We start from the raw sequence: 24,697 nt of genomic DNA on the forward strand, positions 1-24,697 counted from the left end.
TCAAAGCAGGCAAGGCTCTGATATAACATAACATACTACTATTAGTACTACTATAACGATGGACGACGACCGACGGACGACCGAGGGACGACTGATGGACGACCAACAGACGACCGATGTTTGGACGAGGGACGACAGACTGACGACCGACGGACGACGCCGGATGGACGACCGACGGACCACGACCGGAGGACTACCGACGGACGATTGACGGACGACCGACGGATGGACGACCGACGGACGTCCGACGGACCACGACAGGAGAAATGACGATGGACGACCGACCGACGACCGACTGACGACCGGACGACGACCGACGGATGACTACGACTACTACTACGACGACTACTACTACTACTACTACTACTACTACTACTACTACTACTACTACTACTACTACTACTACTACTACTACTACTACTACTACTACTACGTCTACTACTTCTACTTCTACTACTAATACTACTACAACTGCTACTACTAGCAACAGCAGCAGTAGCAGTAGCAGTAGTAGTAGTAGGAGGAGGAGGAGGAGGAGCAGTAACAGCAGTAGCGATAGTAGAAATAGTAGTAGTGGTAGTAGTAGTTGTAGTAGTAGTAGTAGTAGTAGTAGTAGTAGTAGTAGTAGTAGTAGTAGTAGTAGTAGTAGTAGTAGTAGTAGTATTAGTAGTAGCTGCAGCAACAACAACAGCAGCAGTGGAAATAGTAGTAATAGTAGCCTTGCTTTTGTGACGTTTTCATTGGCTGATTAATTTGAGGGAACAAGACAGTATTTGATTGGCTGACTAACTCGTGGCCACGAGTGAGCTAAGTCGGGATCTCGAGATCTCGAAATTCTCTCCTCTTTGTCTAATGCACCCTTCCTTTATTTACTGCACCGCTCTTTTTTTTAATTGCTCTCCTCTTTTATTTAGTTTTGCACTCCTCGTTTTTCTATCTCGTGGCAACGACATAGCTATCTCGAGATCCCGACTTAGCTAACTCGTGGCCATGAGATAGAAAAAAAGAGGAGTGCAATTTACAGAAAAAGGGAGTGAATGTCACCTCGAGATCTCGAGATCCCGACTTAGCTTACTCGTGGCCACGAGATAGAAAAAAGAGGAGTGCAATTTAAAAAAAAAGAGGAGTGAATGTCACCTCTATGCCACCGTACGTAACAGTTGCGCTCTGTATGCTACGGAATCCGGATAGTGTCATCTATAATCTCGCCCTTCTTTCATCAAGGGCGACACTAGACACACGACTTTTGGGCTACATACACAAGGGCGATATATCGTGTTAAATATATCGTGCGTCGCAGCGACTTTCGCGAAAAATATCGTGCGTCGCCGCGACTGTCGCGCAAAATATCGTGCGTCGCCGCGACTGTCGCGCAAAATATCGTGTGTCGCTTCGTGTGTCTAGTGTCGCCCTTGATGAAAGAAGGGCGAGATTAAAGATGGCCCTATCCGGATTCCGTAGTATTCGCACCGAATGCCAATACTTGGGATTTCCTTGTCGTCAGTGCTACGTCGCTAACGTCACCATAAAGACGATTCTGCACCGGAAGCAGCTGTCAAGGTGTCTCCAGTAGAATGGAAAGTTTCATTGTATTGCTTCTTTATTTTATATATAACGTGCTTACATATTGTGTTTTCTTTATAGTTTTTTTATAGCTCGGAAAACACGTTTTTGATCGTGCAGGCCAATCGTTTATCCGGCGAGCTTTAACCTTTGCATACCATAATGGGCCGTAATAACCTACAAAAGGTATATGACTTTGATGATTATCAGTCATACGCCAAATTAACATGACGGGTTAATATTCCTTATTCAATCATGAAAAAGGAACTGGCTTATCATTTCAAAATACTACATCGAAATATTTTTCATATATATGCTGCTATGAATATGTTTAATATCCAAACTACATAAACAATAAATTTCATTCATATGTTGAAATATTTGGTTCATTTCAATTTACTTTTAACGAAAATACCAGCTTAAACCGGACAAGATACTTGGTAATCATTACATAAAACGACGTAAAAATTTACCGCAATAAGTATTTTTGGTAACACCTGTATTTACAATTATTTTCATTGATTATTGGTCTCTTTGGTTTATTTTAATTTAATGTTGAGTGAGAAAATGACAGTTCCTTATTCCTTTCTCAAACCGATTACGGGTTTTCATACAATATAAAAATAAATGTATTGCAATAAATATTTTTAATATCCAACCTATGTATAGAATGATGTTCCGTTATATGTTGTTCACTTTGGTTCATTTTAATTTATGTTTTATGTAAGACAATACCAGTTCGATTTAAATCAGGAACCGCTTTCTTTTCTTTATTCAGAAGTGAACGAGAAACTGGGTTACCATTGAGTAAAACTAAAATATACAATCATCATATTGTGAAAATGTTTGGCATGTTGCTGTAAACTTCAAAACTCAAAGACGATTTCACTGTTAAGGATGGTTGCAATATGTCTGTATTTGACCTCAACGAGTGACCTTGGCCTTTGGGCTAAAGACTCATGTTTTAACGCGACATGCAATCTCCTCGTGTACTTTTAATAAAAAAATGCCAGATGAATGCTAAAGTTTGTCAAAATCAGATACATTATTCCCCCAAACGTATAATTATCTCGGTGACCTTTAAGTATGGGACGCGACACATCGTCTTTGCATGGTGAACATTTGCTTCAGGCAAACACACTTATTACTGAGACAGCATTAGTCTCACGTATCGCAAGCGGCTCGACAAAAAATGCACAATTAAAAAAGTCAATACACCAGCATTATTTGAAAAACAACAAATCCTGTATGTTAAAAACCAATAACTGTCGGTATGTACACATATTGATGAAAAGAGCATCAAAAAGACGAACCAATTAATTCAGTAGATTGTTTTATTTCAAAAAAAGAAAAATGTGTAACAATTTTTTCCATCCAGATAAATATAAAAGGTACGTAAAATTCCAACAATTAACAGTAACAAAAACACCAGCCAATTTACTCATAATAAATACACAATTATAACAGTGAATAATTTTTGTTTAAGAAATATAAAAAAAGCTTCCACATCTGCTTACCAAAATAAAACTGCCAAAGAACACATGTTTTACAAAAAAAGATGATTCATTTCATAATTAGTATTTGGGAATTGTATGAATTTGTGAGGCGTTCGACGTAAATTGATTGAAATGCAGAACATGAAACGAGTATTTAGTAGAACACACCAACACCAAAGCAAAAGCGTCCGCATATCATGAGAAATAAATAAAAGATGTAGTACCTGAATATAGAGTAAAGGGATTTCCTTTGAAAAATGAGCTAACAAAAAGTAGAAATTAAGGTAAGTTTAATCTTGTAAACAAATTGGAAGCACATATAATTGGAAATAATAAACAAACAGAATTACAATTTTAAAATATTGCAAAACTAACTTTTGAAAATCATAGAAATCGATTGACAAAGCGTGTTCAATAATTTTATTTGTTGTAAGATTGATAGGTAAACGAGATTCTTACTAAAGGTCATCAACATATGCATATATCTGACATCGCTTATTTCTTCTTTCTTTCACTCAAATACTGCTCGAGATCATCAAGTAGTCTCGTGATTTCGTGGTGTCGCTCGGCGTCATGTGAGTGCTCCCGGATGTGCGGCTTCTCAAGGTCGCTGATTTCCCTTGATATAAGTGCCTCCAATAGTTCCCGCTTTAAGGTGGCAAAACTCTCATCAGAGAACTCCACGTCTGATGAGTCGTCTGCAATTTCCGGCGAAGTCAATCCTCTGTTATACATTTTATTTTTATACAAATCGTTAAGCTTGAACGAACGACCTTGAAACAAATGGGACATGGTGCCGAGAATTTTGTCCGCTTTTTCATCGAACTCTTTCTTGATCTCCTCAGTTTTCTTGACCGTGTCAAGGTCAACAGCCCTCTTCAAGGTCACTGACCTTGAGAAATCGTACTCGCGCCGCATGATCGTCTGGAGCTCCGACTCATCCGGGCGTTTGGCTTTCTCTGGTAATGACTTTTTCTTATCATCGTCATGGTAACCGTACATTGTCAGCGCCCAGCTGCGAACATAGGCGTGAAAAACTTAATAATAATAGTAACAGAAACAATACAGTTAAAATAATCATTGTCAGTGTTGAGACCATTGATAACAGATAATTTCATTTTGAATTACACTGACTTTAGATCACATAATATTTTTTAATCTGCATCCCAATCAAGATCACTTAAATCAACCTGTCAAATTGGTTTACATTGACTACTAAAATACATATGATCTGCGCTCCGATAAAACCGGGCTAAATGCATGTCCGTAAAGTGTCGTCCCAGATTAGCCTGTGCAGTTTACACAGGTAAATCAGGGACGACACTTTCTTAATAAACTAGATTTTCGCTGAAATAGACTTCATATAAACGAAAGGTACAATGAAAGCTGAAAGAGTTGTCCCAGATTAGCCTGTGCGGACTGCATTACGCATCGTTTTCCCAGAACGAGGCACGAACAATGTTTGGTCAACCCTATTGATGATGGATAAGTATCTACAGGTCCATTATTCGTAGCACACTTAAAGACATGGTCATCATTATACTGAACACCATAACTGTCAAACGGATAATCAAAGCTTTTATGCAACATCTAGTTAATTTTAATGGGTGACACTAACTGTGCGACTTTCCCAAAGTCCTTGTAGTGGTTACCTCTCAATTTAATGACCTTAGAATCAGTAAAAATATTGGTCGTTTGGTTGAGGTAGATTGAGTGAGAATTTTTTCACCATCGCCATAAGCATGCAGTCTAAGATTTACGAATAGCCTACCTTGTAAAGTGCATCGGTTTAGAGTCGTGGTGGCCCTCGGATGCAGTGTTACAGACCTCGATGACCCAGGTGCCGGCGGGGTTCTCCTCCCAGTTGTGCACCGTCAAGAACGTGAAATCGATCGCCTCCTTGCTGTCGTCATTCATCCGGCGTTTAATCAGGAGTGACCTGTGGGTACATGTGGTAACCGTACTTAACGTTGACGGTGTTTTCACGAGAATCGACACCAATATGTGGGAGAGTAAAACACCAAAAATAGATGCATGTTTTATAAATGAAAACATAAGGGAATTAGGGCCTGTTTCAATGTACAATTTATGTATCTATCTAGGTATCTATCCATGTACATGCCAATCTATATCACCCGGGCCCCCAAACACTTGCGAAAACAAGAAACTGGAATAAGTCAATTTGACATAAAAAAACTACTGTAGCCAACTCATACACGTTTATATACTTAATTCTGATCTTGTTTCGGCAACGGCTTACAGGGGAACATAAAGTGGTTACTGTCTCTAGACATGTCATCGTCAAACCTCTATTGTAGATAATCAATTAAACAAACATTAAGGATCAAGAGGCATAGCTTATTCAAACGAACTTGGGTTTCAACTTTGATATTCATTAATAAAAACACATTTTTATTGGTATATTACTAGTACTCAAGTGTGATTAAAAAAAAATGTTGCAGTCACGTGCCCTACCGCGTACCTCGTGCTGGCCGGCGACTCCAAGTAGATCTCCACGTCCCCTCGGCGCGCGGCCTCTGCATGCACGTGTAGCTGCACGTGCTCAAGGTTCGTGATGCTGGTGGCGTCGTCGCCTTGGCAACTTTGGTACGGAAACTCTACCTTGTGGCACTGGCCGGGCGATATATTGCTGTGAGATAGAGAGGGATATATGCTCGTTATTGTTGTTTTCTTATTTACTAATGACGATCTTAATTGTACCTTGCCATGGTTAGCCTGATAAATTGGGAACTCAGTAGTTTTAACAAAAAATAATCTCTTGAATAGTGATTCAATGTTCATACTTGACTTTGTTCGTTCAAATCTTTAACGACATAAATGACAGCACAACATTACGTTGGCGTGATATTCTTATATCTATTTAAACCGATTTCAAAAGCAAAATGTATATATTCATCAAAACAGTACTTAAATATTTATGTGCGCATTCAAGTTATTGTCAAGTTAATTTTAGCGAGTGAACATGAAACCGTATAGATTGTTTAATAATACGATAAGCATGTATCATATAACCTTAAAGCGCATTTTTTTTCATTCGGGTATGTTTTCAATATTATATAATACATTTGTATAATTGTTACCACAATACTAGATAACACACCAGCATTGTTACTAATAATCTCGTTCATATCGATACTTGTTACATAATATTAATACAATTTATATATAAATATAAACTTAAAAAAGAAAACAACAACAACATACGCATCCACTGTTTTCTCCCCTGACTCACAGACGCGCTGTTGCGGCTTGTTGACCCACTGCTGTGCGAGGTGCACCATCACTGTAGCGTCCATCATGCCGAAGCCAAACTTGTCGTTCACGTGGTACCCGGCGCCATTGATCGTCCAGCCGTCGCCGCCGATGGGGATCCGCGCCGCCTTTGCCGTGATATGCTGCACGTCGCGCCATGTCAGATTGGGACTGGGGTTGAGAAGAGCGACAGAGTTACATGTACACCATGTGTTTATGAGTTTACAAATGTTGGTAATGACTAGAAAATAATGTTTGGCTAATGGTAGGCTACATAACTCATGCCTATTAATTTTAATAATTGCATGTAGATACACACACTCTTTAAAAGGGCATGGAAGCGTCATCATATGACTTCCGAGATTTCACGAGATGTGCAACTGCGAGGTACAAAAAACGGCCAAGTAAATACTTCAAGTTCTCGACGCGGAGTTAATTTTTAGTTGATTCGAAACAAAAACCCAGCTCATCGCTCCAAACGTATTGTAGACTTAAAGTCTCTTGAGTTTGATCAAAGATGCCCAATGTTTTAATGCAAAAATATGTTCAAAGTAAACAGAGACTCCTCTGTAAATGTAAATAAATAAATAAGTAACGAATACAAAATGAAAAAACTTATACTTACTTTGCCTGAAGCACGAGTGCGTAGACACCGGAAGCAAGAGGCGCCGCGCTTGAGGTGCCTTCAAAGTTTTCCACGCATCCACCGTTCAAGTCCGTCGTAACCTAAACGAGAGCGACAATAAGTAGAGCATTTCGTCAGCTCTTTTACAAGGCTCAACTTGCAATGTATTAAGAATTCAGATTTTTTTAGGATTGTTTGCCGTATGGACGAATATCGGCCACTCTTATAAAAAAATTATAAATTTTGATCTTCTCCGTTCCAAACAGTGCAAAGAGTGCAAAAAGCCAAATCTTGCATGCTCACCACTTTGATCTTATACATGGCGTTCATCTCTTCTTTCTTAGTTGCCTCGCCGCCCGTCGGCACGGCGATCATGGTGGAGCAGCAGCGCTCCCCGAAGAACGGCTTGTCCCCGTGGTCTGTCAGCGACTGCACGGAGATGCTCTCGATGCTTCCCACGTAGCCGTCAGCGCCGCAGTGGTCGTCGTCGCCGCCGCCGTTTCCGGTGGCCCAGATGTACAGGTTCCCGAGACCGTTGCGTCCCTATCGAGTTTGAATAATATAATTATGAATCGGTATGTGCCTGGTAATGACTTAATAAAGTCGTCACGCGTAGACTTAGACAATCGTTTCTGTCAAACATTAGAATGATCTCTAGAGCAAACGTCTTTATAACCATGCGTTATTAAAAATGCATAATAATTCGTTACTTCGCGCTGCTTTGTTCATTGCACAAAGTGCTTTCTTTTCTTTTTCAAGACACTGGCTGTAACTTGGTAAAATGTAACAAGAAACAAGCATTTGTGAACATTAAAGTTCCTACAGTTTTAGTCTTGTTTTCAGGGATCTAAATTAGTCTCCGAAACATATTTGTGCCATTGGACTTTGCTATTTTGCGTCATCAGTTAAAATCTGCATTAACTATAAATTTATATTTAAAGTATGTTACTCGAAAATATTCGGTTCTTTTATTACACTTACTCGTTGATGTCAATTTTCGTCTTGATACTGATATCATTTATGAAAGAGATAATATATGCCAAGAAATTTACATAGACAAACAAATGAGCCGCGCAAAAAGAAAACCGGATTTAAAACATGTGTGTAAAGTGTCGTCCCAGATTAGCCTTTTGTCAGGGACAAAACATTCCATCTTAACTGACTTTTCGTGAAGAAGAGTATTCATTTAAACGAAAAATACCATAACACCGGAAAGTGTCGCCCCTGATTAGCCTGTGCGGACTGCACAAGCTAATCTGGGAGGACACTATCAAATGGTATAAGCCCCGTTTTCCCAAAATTAGGCTCAACTACACTCAACAAGACGTACAGTCTCCACGCCCTTGCGGAACGCCTCCCGGCACGCTGTATGTGGCGCTTCCATGGTTTTGCCGTCATCGTGCGGCCCCCAGGAGGCGCTGTATATGTGGATGTAGTCGTGCTCGTACAGCAGCGCCCGAGCCTCCAACTCATCTGTCACAACGCCGTCAAGGATCCGAATACCTGGGGACAGAGCGGCAGAGAGAACGGTAAGAGCGGCAGAGAGAACGGTAAGAGCGGTAGAGAGAACGGTCAGCTGTATCCGGTCAGTTTGGGATTAAGGGCTTGAATCCGCGGCGCGATACTGCATTTGAATAGACTGCAATGTTGTAGGTCGGGTAATAGCAAAAATTTCTCCCAGAAACGCGGAGGATGTTCGTTGAATGAGCAATTGAAGCCCCGGAACAGGGAATAGGGCTTCACTGCGACATATATATTCCTTTGAATGACGAAGTCAACGAACATTTTGAAATTGCTTAATCGGGTAATGACAATTATAAATAGGATGTATTTTATAAGCAATTATAAAACACATTCTCTTAATTAAAGTATGAAATTACATTAAATGTAAGAGTCACCTTTCAGAAGAGACCGGGCTGGTGTCATGCGAAATAAGATGATGATCAAACCCGGACACTAAAATATTTTGCTTATTTTTTCCTGAAGGGCCATGTGGTGAGTTACAACTTAAGACGAATTATTGTGTCTAACCTATCGAATGGGGCGTCACTCACCTCCGATGGAGGAACGGAATGCCACACCCACTCCGCAGATGCCGTTTCCGGCCTCGGCCGCGATCTCTCCCGCGCAGCGCGTGCCATGGCTGAAACAACGTGAAAAAAGTATGCGTCAACTAGTTTAGATGTAGTTTGCGAAACAATCCATTTTGTAGAAATACAGGTATCAATTTACACTTATAAAAACAACAACAGCTAAAAACAACCGAGATGCAAATACGATGGGATCATTCGAATGTATAAGTACATTATTAAAAAAAAAGTTATAAACAAACTATCAACAGCAAAAACGAAACTATATTTGCATAAAAAAACAGCAACAGAATAACCACAACAACAAGCCACTGATTGGAAAACCTTTTGAATATATTTAGACGGATATTGCAGAATGTATGCAAAAGAGTATCTGAATTGCGACCTTACATCGACCTTATATCGATCTCGTTTAATAGAAAACATTGTTAAAACGTTCAACGTGTCTCTCGCGATCAAACCAAGGTATTTACCGATGGATACATATTTACACGGCAGTAGGCAGTTATTACAATATCCTGTAGTGGTTCAGAATCTAGCACAACGTTTTTACCGGTATTTTAATAGTATTTGCTATTGACAACGCATGCCGAGTATGAGCTCACCTGGCATAAACCAATGAGGGACTAATACAATCGTGTTAATACAATACATGCTCGTCCTTATTAAGGTTATTGACAACAAAATAATACAACACACACGGGTTAAACACACCAACTTAAAATCTTCAATCAGTCGAAATTGTCGCAATCGAGACCATGACGGTAATGCAATGTTTCGTGAAAATCGGCTCATACGACTTTGTTACACATAGAAAAGAAATTAAAATAACATCGAATTCAATGTTGTTACGCAGTGAATCCCCAATCATTGGTAAGAAAAGAGGTCATGTAAAGAACTTTGATAAACATGACCATTTCATAATCAAAACATCCAAGTGTTATCATACGCCATAAAAAGTCTCATATTGTTAACATGATTTTTATTGGAACGACATTTATATAAATAACTCAAAAGCATATAACAATTTACAAAACCGGAAGACTGCGACGCGTCACATTGACAAGAAATGTTTACATCGTATTATTACAACCACAAAGGACGGAATTTATGTACTTAGCGCGCAATGCATTATAAGGCTGGTCCCCATTATAACACGTCGTCTCCGTTTTCGTTATGGCAAACAAACGTAGAGTTAACTTAATTAAATCACAAAATAACACGAAGCAAATACATACCTTTCTATATGTCCTTTGATTGCAAGAAACAGACAAAACATTATAAAAATACGTAAGATGTACGCGTTCCGTAAGATGTACGTATTCAGTATGATGCTAGTGTTGAGTAAAATGTACATGTTCAGTGTGGTGTACGGGTTCAGGATGATTTAAGTGTTCATTTAGAACATGTCCAGTAAGAAGTACATCATGATTTAAGTGTTCAGTATGACGTAAGTTTTAAATGATTAACGTATTCAGTATGGTATTAGTGTTCAGTAAAATGTACATGTTCAGTATGATGAACTTGTTCAGTTAGACCATGTTCAGTAAGATGTTAGTGTTAAGTAAGTATGGCCTCGTAACTAAACCCGCTGACATAATTGTGCATGATGACATAAAGCACATTCTTAACACGAACTCAAATTGAAGTGTCAATATACCGATAGATTCAATGAGTCAACAATCAGTTTAGGAGAAGCAAAGGAGTTATTCATATACTATTCTTAGTATGCATACTTCAGAAATTTCATTTTATGTATTAAAGGGAAAAACGTAGCACGTATCAGAAATTGTTGTTTCTTGAATTCCATACAATAGTTCCGAGAAAAACAACACCTGTACAGCCTTTTACGCCTCGCTTATGACAACGACAATCCCAAAACATGCACTGTAAATAACCTTATATATAAGTCGCGCTCTTGAAAAACGGAGCATTATGCATATACGTTAAGTGTCGTCCCAGACTGTGCAGTCCACGCAGTCCGCTTTATGGCATTGTTTGTTTAAAGGAAGTCTATTCTTAGCGAAAAACCAGTTAAGCGGAAAGTGTCGTCCCTGATTAGCTGATGGTGATGTATTAAGCTCTGTTTTCCCCGAGCAAGGCTCATATATATTTGGACTACTACTGTACACAGCCGAACACTACCCCATCGTTACCTGTTAGCGGCACTGGACTTGTCCGGGGTAGGGTCGTTCTTCTTGTCGTTCTTGTCATTGAAGTCGGCGCTCGCCCTTGCGTCCTGTAGAACATAAAGCACACAAGTGGCATCCAAACTCCATGTGACACTCGTGTGAAAACATCGATCCAGGAATGGCCACCAATCCTTTAAATTTCTGCCCAGTTATTGTACAAGTATAATCAACACCCGTTTACAATTAACACATGCGCTTTGGAATACCCAGCAAAAATGCACGCGTTCTGTTTTGATATAATAATTCAACCACTAAACAAGTGATGCCCATTTGGGATCTTGTTAAAATATGTTCAAAATATTTGTCTTAGGTGACAAACGGCAAAGGTGAGTACGGGTTACTCACGTAGTTGTTCCGGATATCAGGATGCTCGTGGTCTACGCCGTCATCCAGCGTGGTGACACGCACACCCAGGCCATTAAACCCCTGCTGCCACACGGGCATCACGTGCAGGTCGATGTCCCTCTTGCCGCCCGTCTGCTCATTGTTTTGCTGGCAACAAAGATGCGCGTCTCATTGGGCATTGGTTCATTTTGGTGGCTTTATTATAACCAATTTGATTTATTGTGGTTTAATTGTCTTTGAACATTTTGCAATGCTTGACGACACTTGTATGTTTTGTGATTAATTCTGGGTTAAGTGTGAGATTGGGTTAGCTTTGCATTTCCCGTTCCAAGGCGATGACCCCTGCTGTATTCATTGCTCTTTTTAGTAAATAATGGGTTTACTTGTCTGTTGTTGCGACTCAACAGGAGATAACATCTGTATTCAGAAATCCGCTTATTTACCCTGCAGGGTACGAGTCAATAAGTCTTTATATATAATACTTTGAATTAAACAGAATTAAACATACCGTAATTACTCTAAGTTTTCGGACACCCACTTTTTTAGCAAAAATAATTATTTTTCGTGACTCTTAATTTTCGGACACACGAGTTTTCGTTCATAATAAATGTCTCTAAGATTTCGGACAGTACATTTTACAGCGCTATTTTACCAAATTTCGGTCCTGTTTTCGATATCGAATGACACTTCGATCATGGGGTTTTACAACCAGATTAACATCATAAAACATGGCAGGTGCATGCCTAAGGGCAACGGGCCATTACATTTGCGTTATTGGGTAAATAACCGTGTAAACCGGTATAAAACAATGGTTTCTCCCGATAGCTTAAGCGTTATGACCAGGGGTAGAACAATTAAAAGTTCAATTATCTACCGCAATGGTACTACCCCTTCTCAGTAAAATAACTGTGACAAATAACAAACGCTTCACCGTGCGATACACCCTATTGCAAGTTTTACGAACAATGGAAGGTGTTAGACAACAACCATCGGAAATGAACAAACAAATAATTCATTGCTTTTTTTGTTGCGTTAATTACAGGTTCATACTAGCGAGTATCGGTACATCACATGCTCATCTTTGAACTCGTTGGTCAAAGTACAACCTTGTAGTAACTTTCTGTCAAATTAATTAAGCATTTAAAATTATTTAAAATGCAGTGCAAACATATACAACTGTAATTTATACTATACGGCATGGTATTTTACAAGCGTGTGCTATAACCGGTAGTCGTTGATACAATTGACGCTATTTTCGGACACTTAAATTTTCGACTCTAAGTTTTCGGACACCTGTATTTTGTGAATATTTTTAGTATCTAAGTTTTCGGACACGAACAAAAAAATATATTTTTAAGTGTCTGAAAACATAGGGTCATTAAGTTACGTAAGACGCTAACACATTATACTAACGAAGCCTTTCTCTCGTGTCTTATAAGTGCATGAATGTGATGGGTATTCAGACATATATGACAGCCCAGTCGATTTTTGATGTTTTGCGGTTCCCTAGCGTTTGACATCATTGTTCATAAGCCGAACAAGAGCAAATTAACTATGTACATTTAGCGATATAAATCAGTTGTAACCCAGATCCCCATTCTACTTTGGCAAACCCTTATTTGTACCTGCACACAACGCCGATCCCTTGTAATGTACCACTTACAGTTATGTAATATAATTTTAGTCGATATGGAGCATGTATATGAGTTTGAAAGAATTTGAACCGGGTCAGCCTTGATTTTTTACCCGAATTAATGACATTGTTCTCAACTTGGTACTTTCCGGAGTAAGTATACGTGCCGCGGTCTGGAAAAACTGATCTCAATGCATGTGCGTAAAGTGGCGTCTAAAATTTTGTCCCAGAGGAAATTGTCGTGCCTAATAAGCCTTTGCGGACACAGACTAATTAGGGAGACACTTTTACGCACATGAATAAAGCCCCGTTTTCCCTAAACAATGCTCATATAGTATGTACTTGCAGGATACACAATGCAAACACATCCTACCAGATACCACTGGTCCTTGAAGAATTCATCATCGAACAAGGAGCCGTCCCGCGTGCTGAACTTCTGGGGCACGCGGTAGAAGGCGCTGTAGTTGGCCACCTCGCGGATCGGGAACTCCAGCTGCTTGTCGTACACGATCCCATGGCTCCGCTTCACGCGCTTCAGAGCCACTTGCTGCTCGGCAAAACGCACCTGGACGTGTAAGAATGTGTGTGAGTTACTGGGATACGGTTGGGTAGGCCCTGCATTATAACTCAATCATTTTTTGTTAAACATTTTATCAAAACTATTGGGATTTTTACGTATGGCCATCGCCCCCAGAAGACTTGTTATTTGGGTAACGAGGGATATTGCTAGATACAGGAGGCGAGAAATCAAAACTAGGCGTTTAAGCGCCTGGTATGAAGCGCACAGTACTTTGTACCTCGGTTTAACGTCTTATGCCATAGACGAGTTAGTAGAAGGGTACAATCCGTGGCAGAGCAGAGTTACATTTATGGTTTGATGCGGATTAGCAATTCGGGACAACCGTGCATATCGTTTTGCTTAAACCTGTCTTCCGAAACGGACTTAAAACAATATCGCGGTGAGTGGTGATATACACTGATTGGTTTTAAGCACGATTACATACATATATATAAAGATAATTTAAATAACTGGCTGATCGGCGAAACGAATCAGAAAGACGGGGCGTGGTGAATCATACATTAGACAATGGTCGTACCATGCAGAATTTTATCTGCTAGACGAAATATAGATACTGGTAGTAAAAGCTCATCGGATGTGACGTGAAAGGAGATTGATAATAATACAACGCCGATAATAATATCCGTAGTTGAGTAAGGAAAAAGCTATCTAAATTTGTTATTGAATCGTCAGTTACTTTATGCATTTATACAAACGTAATCCTTTATAATCCAATCAAAACAAGAATCCGTGTAAATGCATACGGCGAAGTTATTCAATGCCAATATTTATTCCGCAGATTAAGTGCAGGTAACTATAAGGTACCGCTAACTAGCTTTAGGAACCAACCCGTACATACCCTGTTGTCCTCCATCAGCTTGCTCACGTAGTCGTCAGCGCTGCGTCTTGACCGTGATGTCACATCCGGGTGAGTCAGCACGTACATGTTCAATAGGGGCAACTGGAAAGTGACAGATTCATTATATGATACATGTAGTTTAAAAAGTAAATCGATGTGTTTTAAGTACGGATACATTTAAGATCTACAAGTAACTATCATTTATAAATCTTCACATACGGAGCTCTGTATTTCCTCCATGTTTGACTTTGCATTATTAGCGGTAGTATTACATTGACCTTTAAGCAAGGGAGACGGGTGTTGCATGCGACACAACATCTGCCTTTGGTAATGATTTACATAAAGTAAACAGTCGAACAATTATGCAGTAACAGATCAACTAGACAGCATTAATTCTTCACTTTACGTTTATCTTGTGTGACCTAGACATTTGAGGAACGGACAAGGTGTTAATTGCGACCCGCCGGTTCCATAGGGTGGTTATTTGTGGATTTTTTAAAATAATTTCCCGACATATGAGGTCGTTACACTTCGCACTGAATCGAAAGACGCACATCTTGAAGGTACGTACAAATGAAATGTGTATTGCTTTATGCCTCCCACGTGGCGTGAACAATAAAATAGCCTAACAACGTGTTTACACCGCCGTCACCAACCTCCGCCTCGAGTAGGAAGCCGTTGTCTCTGGCGACCCTCTCCGCCGTCTGCCTGTCCTCCACCTGCACGAGGAACGTGTTCAGGAAGTAGCCCGGCGCCTGGGGGTCGCTGGGCGTGGTGGGCAGCCCGGGGATCAGCGACAGACAGACGGAGAGCATCAGCGCGAGCGTCAGTCGCGTCCTCATCTTGCACACCTAACCGAGCCGCGACCTTGGTTCGTATTCGCGTCTGGAATTTAAGAGATTGAAGTGTTTTTTAATATATAAATAGGTTGTCCCGTGAAACTTACAAAAGTCGATAATAACTTTCATAATCGCGTTACTATTCAGCTAGCCAAACAGCAACGCTGTATGAAGAGACCTACATAATGATGCCGTAAGGAACATATTGTGAGAAAAGTAGTTTTACATAAATACATGAGTTTTAACTTTAAATACTTTACATGCAATCCACGAAATCGACTAATCTTTCGTTGAAACATAGGGGGTAATCACGTGCCCTTTATTACATTTGTTTAATTATTAAATGTCGCTCACTGTCCAGCTAATCGATAAGAAAGTTATTTTCGTTTATTTCGTATTAATATTCGCTATATACGTGTCTATTGACTTTACTCGTTATATACGAGTTTTCTTAGTGGGAGCTGTAATTTTGTAATCACGCTAAGAAATTTCGAAGCGAGTTAACTGTGATCACAAAACCTCGTATAAATAATAGTTATTTGTTCATTTTTTACTGATGGAGATAGTTCATAAGGGCAAAAACTATTTAATATTTTCCATAAATAAAATAAGATTTTTACCATCCTGAGATATGTCTCCAAAGCTCACTACATTTTTACATAAAATGTGATGATTTCTTTAGAATATATCTTATTTATTTACAGAAATATATATTGCTTGTATGGTATTTAAAGTACTGTTTTACGAAGCGTGTGCTTTAACGAGCCAATACATTTTGTTTATCGACCATTAACAAGCAAGCCTAATATTTGCATGTTTCGAGTTCTTTTTTTAAAAGGCGTAATTGGCCCAAGAAAAATTTAAAATGACAATATATCAAGTTTCATTTCAATCGCTTGACATATGTGGAAGAATTTCGCTCCACAAACTTAAAAAAGTGTACAATTAAATTAATGTAAGCAGTCTCAATTAAGTGTGTATACTTAAAATTACAACAATAAAAACTGTAACGTTTAACGGCAAATTACTCGGGAACTTGTGAATCGCTGCGCAGAAGGGTGCCTGACATTTCGTGGTGATGACATTTATCAAGTTCCAATTCAATTGAGCGCTGTTGAAGGAGCGCACTCTACAAACTTAACTGATTTAATGTATTATCCTAGGTGGTAATGAAAAGGTCGTAGACCGGACGGACGGACTGGAATGTCATCAAGGAAAGAGCAAACAAAATACGGTTGATTGAAAAAGGGCTAGTGTTTTATTATGCGAACAGACCAACTCACCAACGGACAGACCAAACGAAAGACCTTTATACCCCTTGCCACATTTCGTCTGAAGAAGTATCTAACTGGACACCTGTTTTATACTAGTACCGAAAACACAGAAAATTAGGTTACTGTCATATGGTTATGTAATATATCAGGTGTTGCTAAGAATAAACAAACGGCGAGGTCTGCCAAGACCTTGCTTTATGCGTGCTGAGTCTGATATATAGCGACACGATAGGGCAGTACACGTTTTCTGGTTGTCATACCTCTATGCCCACATTTACTTTAAACAAACAAACAAATATTGTGCTACTGCTCTGCATTTGTTCCGTGGAATTTAAAGTTAGACCTTTTTCACTTAATGAGCACCTGCGCTTAATATGTGTAACATGTGTCATAGCTGTTTTTTTAGATTTTCTTGCGTACACAATTGTTGCCCTGTTAAATCCAATTCACTTATATCGAATTTATAATTCATTTCTTGTAATATAATGTTCATCCAACACCGAGTAATACAAACACCTACTTACCTAATACAACACATTACATCAGGCACATTTGTATCGAGCCGATGTCAGCGAAAAGGTATGATAAAATACAATTTTGGTATGGGTGAGGTCTTAAAATGCAATTAATATTGACAAATATGTGACAAATATACCGTTAGATTTACCTAAACTGAATATTTAAGCTGTAATACGATATATGTAACATTGCCCTCGTTAATGTTCGTCCATCGTTCGGACATCAATTAAAACATTTTCTTCCGTCAGTACGATGCCAACCAGTTACCCCTCCTTTTGCTGTTGCAATGGATCAATGAGTGCTCGCAAATCGAATGCCTAGGTTCGAGCTTTCTTTAATTCTTTTTTGTTCCACACTAAACCTTTAGTTGACGGTTCATTGTAAATACTTTAAAAGTAATGTCAAATTCATTTAACTCGTAAAAATGTTCACTACCGGTATATGCTTTATTGAATGTTTCACTTTACTGTAAATTGAATATCAGTAATAGTAACAATACGACCCAATCTCATTATCTATCAATCTGTTGGTTTCAAGTTGTATCGGCATATTAAAGCTTTGCTTTATGCTGCAAATGCCATGCAGACTTATACACAAACATGTCATTATACATATTAATATATAATTATAATGTAAATAAAAATATACATGTATATAAATAAAAATAAAAATTCGCGTTTCGAACTTAAAATCAACCAAATAGTTGCTTTGCGTGGTTACCGTTTGTCGAATTATGATCGTGGTTTCTTCAAATATCTGTTTCAATAATGCACGATATTTATAATCTCAACTAAGACTGGGCCGCGGATTTTACCAGAATATTCATTAGAGAAAATTTAAAATATCGTTTCATACCATTGTATTCGTGAATTACCAAAATGTCATGGCCCTTGTAAATCCGGGTTGCGATCGGCTATATTTGCATTTACATCGGGTCATGTACATCTCTACATAATACACTTTCATAACGTCATACTTCACTGCCTTTGAACACAATTGAACATGCATCAATCTTTCTTATTTAGTTGTATGAGATCCTTTTAAATTTATTTAAGCTGCTTTGCGCAAGAGAAATTTTGAGCAATTATAGTATATTCAATATATTGTCAATAGGGAATTGACGTATATGTGACATCTGATAGTATTTTTAACTAAACAAGGTTTTTCAAATAATAAATGACCCGTGTACTCATTGAGTACTGTTAATTAATCTGTAATTTACTGAGTTGTTGATTCTCTGTTTGGTGTATATTTATTTGCCTTTTTAAGAACATTCATTCGTTCATGTATTTATTGAATCATTCATTTTTCCACTCACTCACTCATTCATTATTAATTTAGTCACAAACCCACTCTTAATCATTCATTTATTTCATTATTTAATTGTTTTTTTTTTGTGTAATAATAATTTGTTGCTTTGAAATTACACATGATCGAGATATTACTGTAGATAAAAATAAAATATGTTTTCTGCGAAATTCTAATCATAGTATAGTATAGTTATTATTTATTCAAAGGGCTTTAATTATAGAAACATAATTGTATTAATACATTAAGGTACAAATTACTGACTTCACAAGTTTTGAAAAACATTCATACGTAATTTTGAAGATATTTCAGTTAAAAGGATATAGTGTCATGTTTCGCATCCCCAAAAAGCATTACCGACACATGTTTTGTATACTCTACAATGTAAATATCTTTTAATATCGTGTACTTGTGTTATACTAACTTAAATCGTGTATAGTTCACGAATCTTATAAAGTATAACGATTGCGTCTTTCGTGATTTTTGGTAATCTCTCCTTTTGCCATGGTTATGAAAGTATTTCCAACATGGTAAGCTTTTCAAAGATAAGATTAGTTGAATAATTTGGTTTACACATATTTCCTAAGTGTTTAACACATCGACCACATCCCATGATTTTGTTGTTTATCTATCAAATGACAGCCAGCGTTTTATTATACTATATAAACACTGTGACAATTGCCATGGAAATCGATTTAGATTTTTTACTAGATATATTCAGACACTTCGACACACTTCGCCACTTCGTGCCTTAATGCGTTGACATTATAACACTTACATTACATCCCCAATATAATTTTACACTACATCGACACTAAATATGTGGACAATAGCACATATAAGATTCTACATATGCATATATTCGGTGTTCACTGCCACAAGGGCATGAGCTTTACAGATCAACCGATTACATCGTACACATAGCTCCGGAGAAAATAATTGCAAATTGGCCAAATAAACGATATAATGAACGCAATTTTCTCATTTCACATACACATGCATGTATGAGACAAACCATACCGAGATGGTTTTGTTAGCCGATATTGTCTGTATGTTGTGAAATAATGTTCGACTTGACATTGCCAATTGGTGAATAAACAACAGTTACTTGTAAGTGTCTTTATCGGTAGGAATTTCATAGCAACTGATCAGATTAGCAATCGGTTGTTAATTGATGGATAAACAACGACGAGGACAACATCTTCTAAATAAAACAATTATTTAATGGGGTTTTTAGGCTATTGAGATGTAAGCGATATATTTTCGTATGGCATAATGCGGCTAAGCCTTATGGATCGGAATTTCTGTTTGTATTGTATATTGGCCACTAAACAACCAAATTTAGTACTATTTATTAAATAAAGGCTCAGCTTATATCATGTATGTTAAAAATGTATTTTTCGCGACAATTCGGCTTTGCAGTATAGTATTCTGGGATGTCTAGGATAGAAGATGATTAGCAGTTTGGATCTTCAGCATCGGCTAATGTTAATTAAAACCATTGTATATTGGCATGAAGTTCATTACATGAAGATTTTCACCTTATGCTGTATATTTAATATAAACATATGAACAATATTAAACGCCATTTCATAGAATCCGATCCTACGTTAACACAATTGTCATTTCTTTATGGTAATTACTAAAAAACATACACAAAATACAGTTTAATTTACTATACCTGTAATGTTTAAAACTTATATCACAAATAAGTATCCATTTCACAAGTTTAACAAGTACATGTATATCCAAAACCTATAACACATCCACGTATACACGAATATCTACCCTGTGTCACAATAATCTCTCGTTAGACTATTTGTTTTGATTGCCGAATTAGAAAGTACGTCATATAGGCATACTTTCCGATAAAAACTTCATAAATACTTTTGTCTGTCGTTAAATCGTGACAGAGTAATTTTGGTAAATCGCTTTAGTTTATTTGCGAAAGGCTCGGGGATAATTTTGGTTTCGGTTGACGTATTTCGAGTGGGTAGGCAGGTAGAGATATAAATCTTCTATTTACCCTGGGTACAACGGTATTAATATGGTATGCTATATTGCAAGATGAGAGGACGAACATTTAAATCCAACGATTAAAGAAGGATAAAGCGATGTGTGCATTGATAAATATATACCAATAAGGAAAATACGGTGTTTATTAAAACGCGTGAAAAGTAGACGAACATAATAAAAAACCCGTTCCGTTACCAAAATAGGCTTAAAAGGTTATACTTAAAATTAGCACGTTTAAACATATTTTATTTCCAAAATAATCACAAAACTACAAAATATAAAAAATTAGCACGAACATTATATCAGCTAACGACCCAACTTTTAACCTACAATTCGAAGATATTTATTTGATAAAGAACAAATCGCGAAATTTAATATGTTTTGATGCTGATATTTTGTAATGTACGAAATAAGGGGAAGGATTCCTGGCGGGATAGGGGTGGCATTGGCACGTAATGTTGGACTTCTGCTCGGACAACTTGCGGAATTAGTGTTAAGCCCCGAACTTAAGGACTACGGGCGGTATCCTACTGTTTTTTCCGGGTGTAATACATATCCGGGCATATGTTTATACTTAATTTTTTTATGGAGGAGATTTGTGGACTGAATTTTACACTTTGTTGTTTTCACGGGGCGGATTTTATACGTAAACAGTGTTTATGAAGGCATGAGACGGAATTTGAACTTTCTGATTTTTACAGTACGTAATGTTGAATTGAAATCATGGCCATTTTTTTGGTTAAAATATAGATACAGAACAGCAAGGGACCATAACTCTTATTTAAGAAAGTGTAGGGTTATGCTAAAGTCGTGTATGGTATCTGAGATATACATGTAGCCCTGAAAAGTTACATCATACAAAAATAACGAAGGGAAATGACTCTTATTGAAGAAAAGTGTAGGGCTATGGTTCTTGTGCATAGCAGTCCTCCTAATTACATGTAATATCTATACATGTACATCCATGAAGTTTCATGTAGAACTTTTATATTGCATCTGAGATATAGCCCTGAGTAGTTACATCATACTAAAACAACAAAGGACAATAACTCCTATTTAAGAAAGTGAGATATAGGCTAAAAAGTTTGTGAAAGACGGACGGACGGACTGACAGATGAACAACGCCAAAACTATATCCCTCCGCCTATGGCGGGGGACAAACAGTTATAGTTAATACATATCATAATCTATAGTGTTGTTTTAGAGCTCCAGCGAATGTCATATCTTTGTCTACTAATTACAGCTATTTTTATTTAAAAACTGTAGCAATTAATTTTTTTAGAGGAAATTTACATTTAAAATAATGTTCGGGTTGAAGATTAACATTGCATAAAAAATGTTTTCACACTTTTGTTAAAATTCACATTCAGTTAATCTTTTTGCAAATTTTGCATTTTCTATAATTTAAATAATGGTTATTACAATATTATCTGTAAGTTTCTAAAAATAACAAAATTTAATTGTTTTCTTCATTTATATGTTTTCCTTTCTGAAACGTAATGAACTTGTATATAAACACGCAATGCTCACTTTATCTGATAAGCACTGACCACTGCCTGACTTGGTGCTGTGGAATTTGGCTGCTGCATGCATTCCCGCCCAAATAGTACACATATACCTGCTTATATTTAAAGCATCTGCGAATCATGCTTTAGAGAGGTTTATTCCCAGGAAGTTGTCTATTTGAAATTATGAAATTTACTGTCCTAAGTTGCTGGTATAAAGCAAGATTAGGACTTAAAATTGTAGTGTAATCTTTGTCATGAAATTCAGACAGTTATGGAGTATATTATGAAAGACAATATATTTTGACCACATTAAAATGCAAGCTTTTTTAGTAGTAAAAATTGTCAAAGAAACTCTCCAAATTAATAACACAACAGTATTGAATTAAGTAGTATTGTCCTTCTAAGACATTAGTTTTGCAGTATAATACCTCCAATAGGCTATAAAAGGCAAACATACGACACTGGCATGCATACTAAATACAATGAGTTTTTGTAAGCATAAATGACAGAAACATATTTTAATCTCAAGAATAGCTAAAGGATAATTATCATATTTATCGAAATATATATAAATAATCAAATATGAATACATCTCAAAAACTACTTCAACATAATACACGTGTAACCGTACATTAATTATAAATTTTGTTTTATGACAAACAACACATGACATGAAGTCAAACAAAAGTACTAATCAGCATCAACATAGATTGTTGTCATACATGCTTGTTTTAAATGTTGCTATCTGATATAAATTAAAACAACACATTTGCAAAATAAAGATTATTTCATTGTTAAAAAAATGTTTGATTCTGTTCTTCCCCTGACTTAGGTATAATATTTTATGACTAAATGAAAAGAATAAAAGGAAATAACATTTACAACTGTGATTATATGAATGTGTTTTTCAACTTGAAGAGCTATTGCAGTTCCTTAACTATGATTTTATTGTTCCTTGATAGTCCGACAATGATCTGGTGAATGCTGGTGTTGTAGCATACAGACAATGGGATTCTCTTTCCATCTTTCCGTTGAGCCAGAGTTGCCAGTTTCTTTTTCCTCTCATTATCCACCTGTATGACAGTATTGAAGCTGCTTCCACAGACAAGGACTTGTCCTGCGGGTGTAACATGAACACCATGTGGCCCTTGCAGTTCAGGGTCTGTGAAGGTGAGCCAGATGAGTCAGATACGATTATTACTTTGATTTGCATCAAGAAAATCATTCTTTTAAAATACTCAAGTATTAAGTGAACAAGCTGTGTTTGTGAAACACTATATATTTGACCTTTGACATTGAAAAATGCCCTTGACCTTTCACCACTCAAAATGTGCAGATCCATGAGATACACATGCATGTCAAATATCATGTTGCTATCTTCAATATTGCAAAAGTGATGGCCAATGTTAAAGTTTGACGCAAACCAACCAACAAATTTTATCTTGAAGGATGACCTTGACCTTTCACCAATCAAATTGTGCAGCTCCGTGAGATACACATGCATGCCAAATATCAATTCGCTATCTTCAATATTGCAAAAGTTATGTCCAATGTTAATGATTGACGCAAACCAACAAATCAACCAACAAACCACTGTTGGGCAAAAACAATATGTCACACAGTATAGACTGGGGGACATAAAAATACAACTTCTAAAGCTTCTGAGTTCATTAAGGACAGTTATAGTTGATAGACGAATGGACAGATGGAAACAAGAAAGTGAAAGGCATCAATCTCGTATTGTCTCTATCTGCATGCGGCCTTTTGACAGGCTTATTAAATGTAACACACCAAGAAAGGGTTTGTACAAATGTTATGTAATCATACAAAAGAGAAACGTTAAGAACACCGAATGAAAACCGATCAAATTACACATTTTTATTGACGAAAATTGACAACTTTAACGAACAATCTAGTATTGAAAACACTACAAGCAATTTGTAATTATGTACCATAAATGTCAACAGAAGATAGTCCAGAACACGCACAAACATGCGCACACACACATTTATTATGCGATTTTGCTCATTATCAAACTTGACTGAGATCTTGTGGCCATATAGCTTCTAAGCAACTTTGATAAAGAATGCTTGAGAAATGTGAATGCTAGAGTGTTTACAAACCAAATGTGTACGGACGGACGACGGACAAAGACCGATCCTAAAACCTCACCTAAGCAATCAGGTGAGCTAAAAAGCGTGTTTCTTTTCACCGATCTGAGCCATTTTCCAACTGTCCAAGATATCAATAAAACCAATGTCTTGACTAACTTTCACGATGAATAGGCAAAAAATGTGACTTCTAGAGTGTTCACAATGTTTCCCTATAGTCATATAAGGAAAACTTCCCCACCTCCCTTGGCGGCCATGTTTTGTTGACCGATTGGAACCATTTTCGAACTCATCTGAGATATAAATAAAACCAATGTTTTCACCTAGTTCCATGATGCTTGGGCAAAAAACGTGACTTCGAGAGTGTTCACAAGCTTTTTTTACTATATAAATATAAGGAAATGCGCCCCCCCCCCCCCCCCCCCCCCTGGCAGCAATATTTTTTCAACGGACCGGAACCATTCTCAAACTCAACTCAACTCAACTC

The 24,697-nt window shown here is 37.5% G+C and overlaps 1 protein-coding gene across 2 annotated transcripts; it reads right to left on the minus strand.

Moving 5' to 3' along the window:
- Positions 1–2,879: 2,879 nt before the first annotated feature.
- Positions 2,880–20,701, minus strand: LOC127881056 (PC3-like endoprotease variant B). Of its 2 annotated transcripts, none has more exons than XM_052428651.1 (14): positions 20,364–20,701; positions 15,292–15,520; positions 14,636–14,737; positions 13,591–13,782; positions 11,585–11,731; positions 11,204–11,286; positions 9,012–9,100; positions 8,288–8,460; positions 7,261–7,500; positions 6,958–7,058; positions 6,285–6,503; positions 5,542–5,709; positions 4,831–4,998; positions 2,880–4,074 (listed from the first exon to the last, which is right to left on the minus strand). In XM_052428651.1, the coding sequence occupies exons 2-14, from the start codon at positions 15,475–15,477 to the stop codon at positions 3,555–3,557; spliced, it is 2,388 nt and encodes a 795-aa protein (XP_052284611.1). In that variant the 5' UTR covers positions 15,478–15,520; positions 20,364–20,701; the 3' UTR covers positions 2,880–3,554. The 2 variants fall into 2 exon arrangements, with proteins under 2 accessions (XP_052284611.1, XP_052284610.1); XM_052428650.1 differs by having other exon boundaries at positions 20,257–20,700.
- Positions 20,702–24,697: the final 3,996 nt, after the last annotated feature.

Source organism: Dreissena polymorpha, chromosome 5 (assembly GCF_020536995.1).
Source record: "Dreissena polymorpha isolate Duluth1 chromosome 5, UMN_Dpol_1.0, whole genome shotgun sequence".
In the NCBI taxonomy this organism is placed as follows: domain Eukaryota; kingdom Metazoa; phylum Mollusca; class Bivalvia; order Myida; family Dreissenidae; genus Dreissena; species Dreissena polymorpha.

Excerpts from the sequence above, each read along its gene's own strand:
- LOC127881056 (XM_052428651.1), bottom strand. The coding sequence starts at position 15,477 with ATGAGGACGCGACTGACGCTCGCGCTGATGCTCTCCGTCTGTCTGTCG. Across the intron at positions 13,783-14,635 it reads AGCTGATGGAGGACAACAGG|GTGCGTTTTGCCGAGCAGCA; the intron begins GTATGTACGGGT and ends TTACACGTCCAG. Across the intron at positions 7,059-7,260 it reads CCATGTATAAGATCAAAGTG|GTTACGACGGACTTGAACGG; the intron begins GTGAGCATGCAA and ends GCTCTCGTTTAG.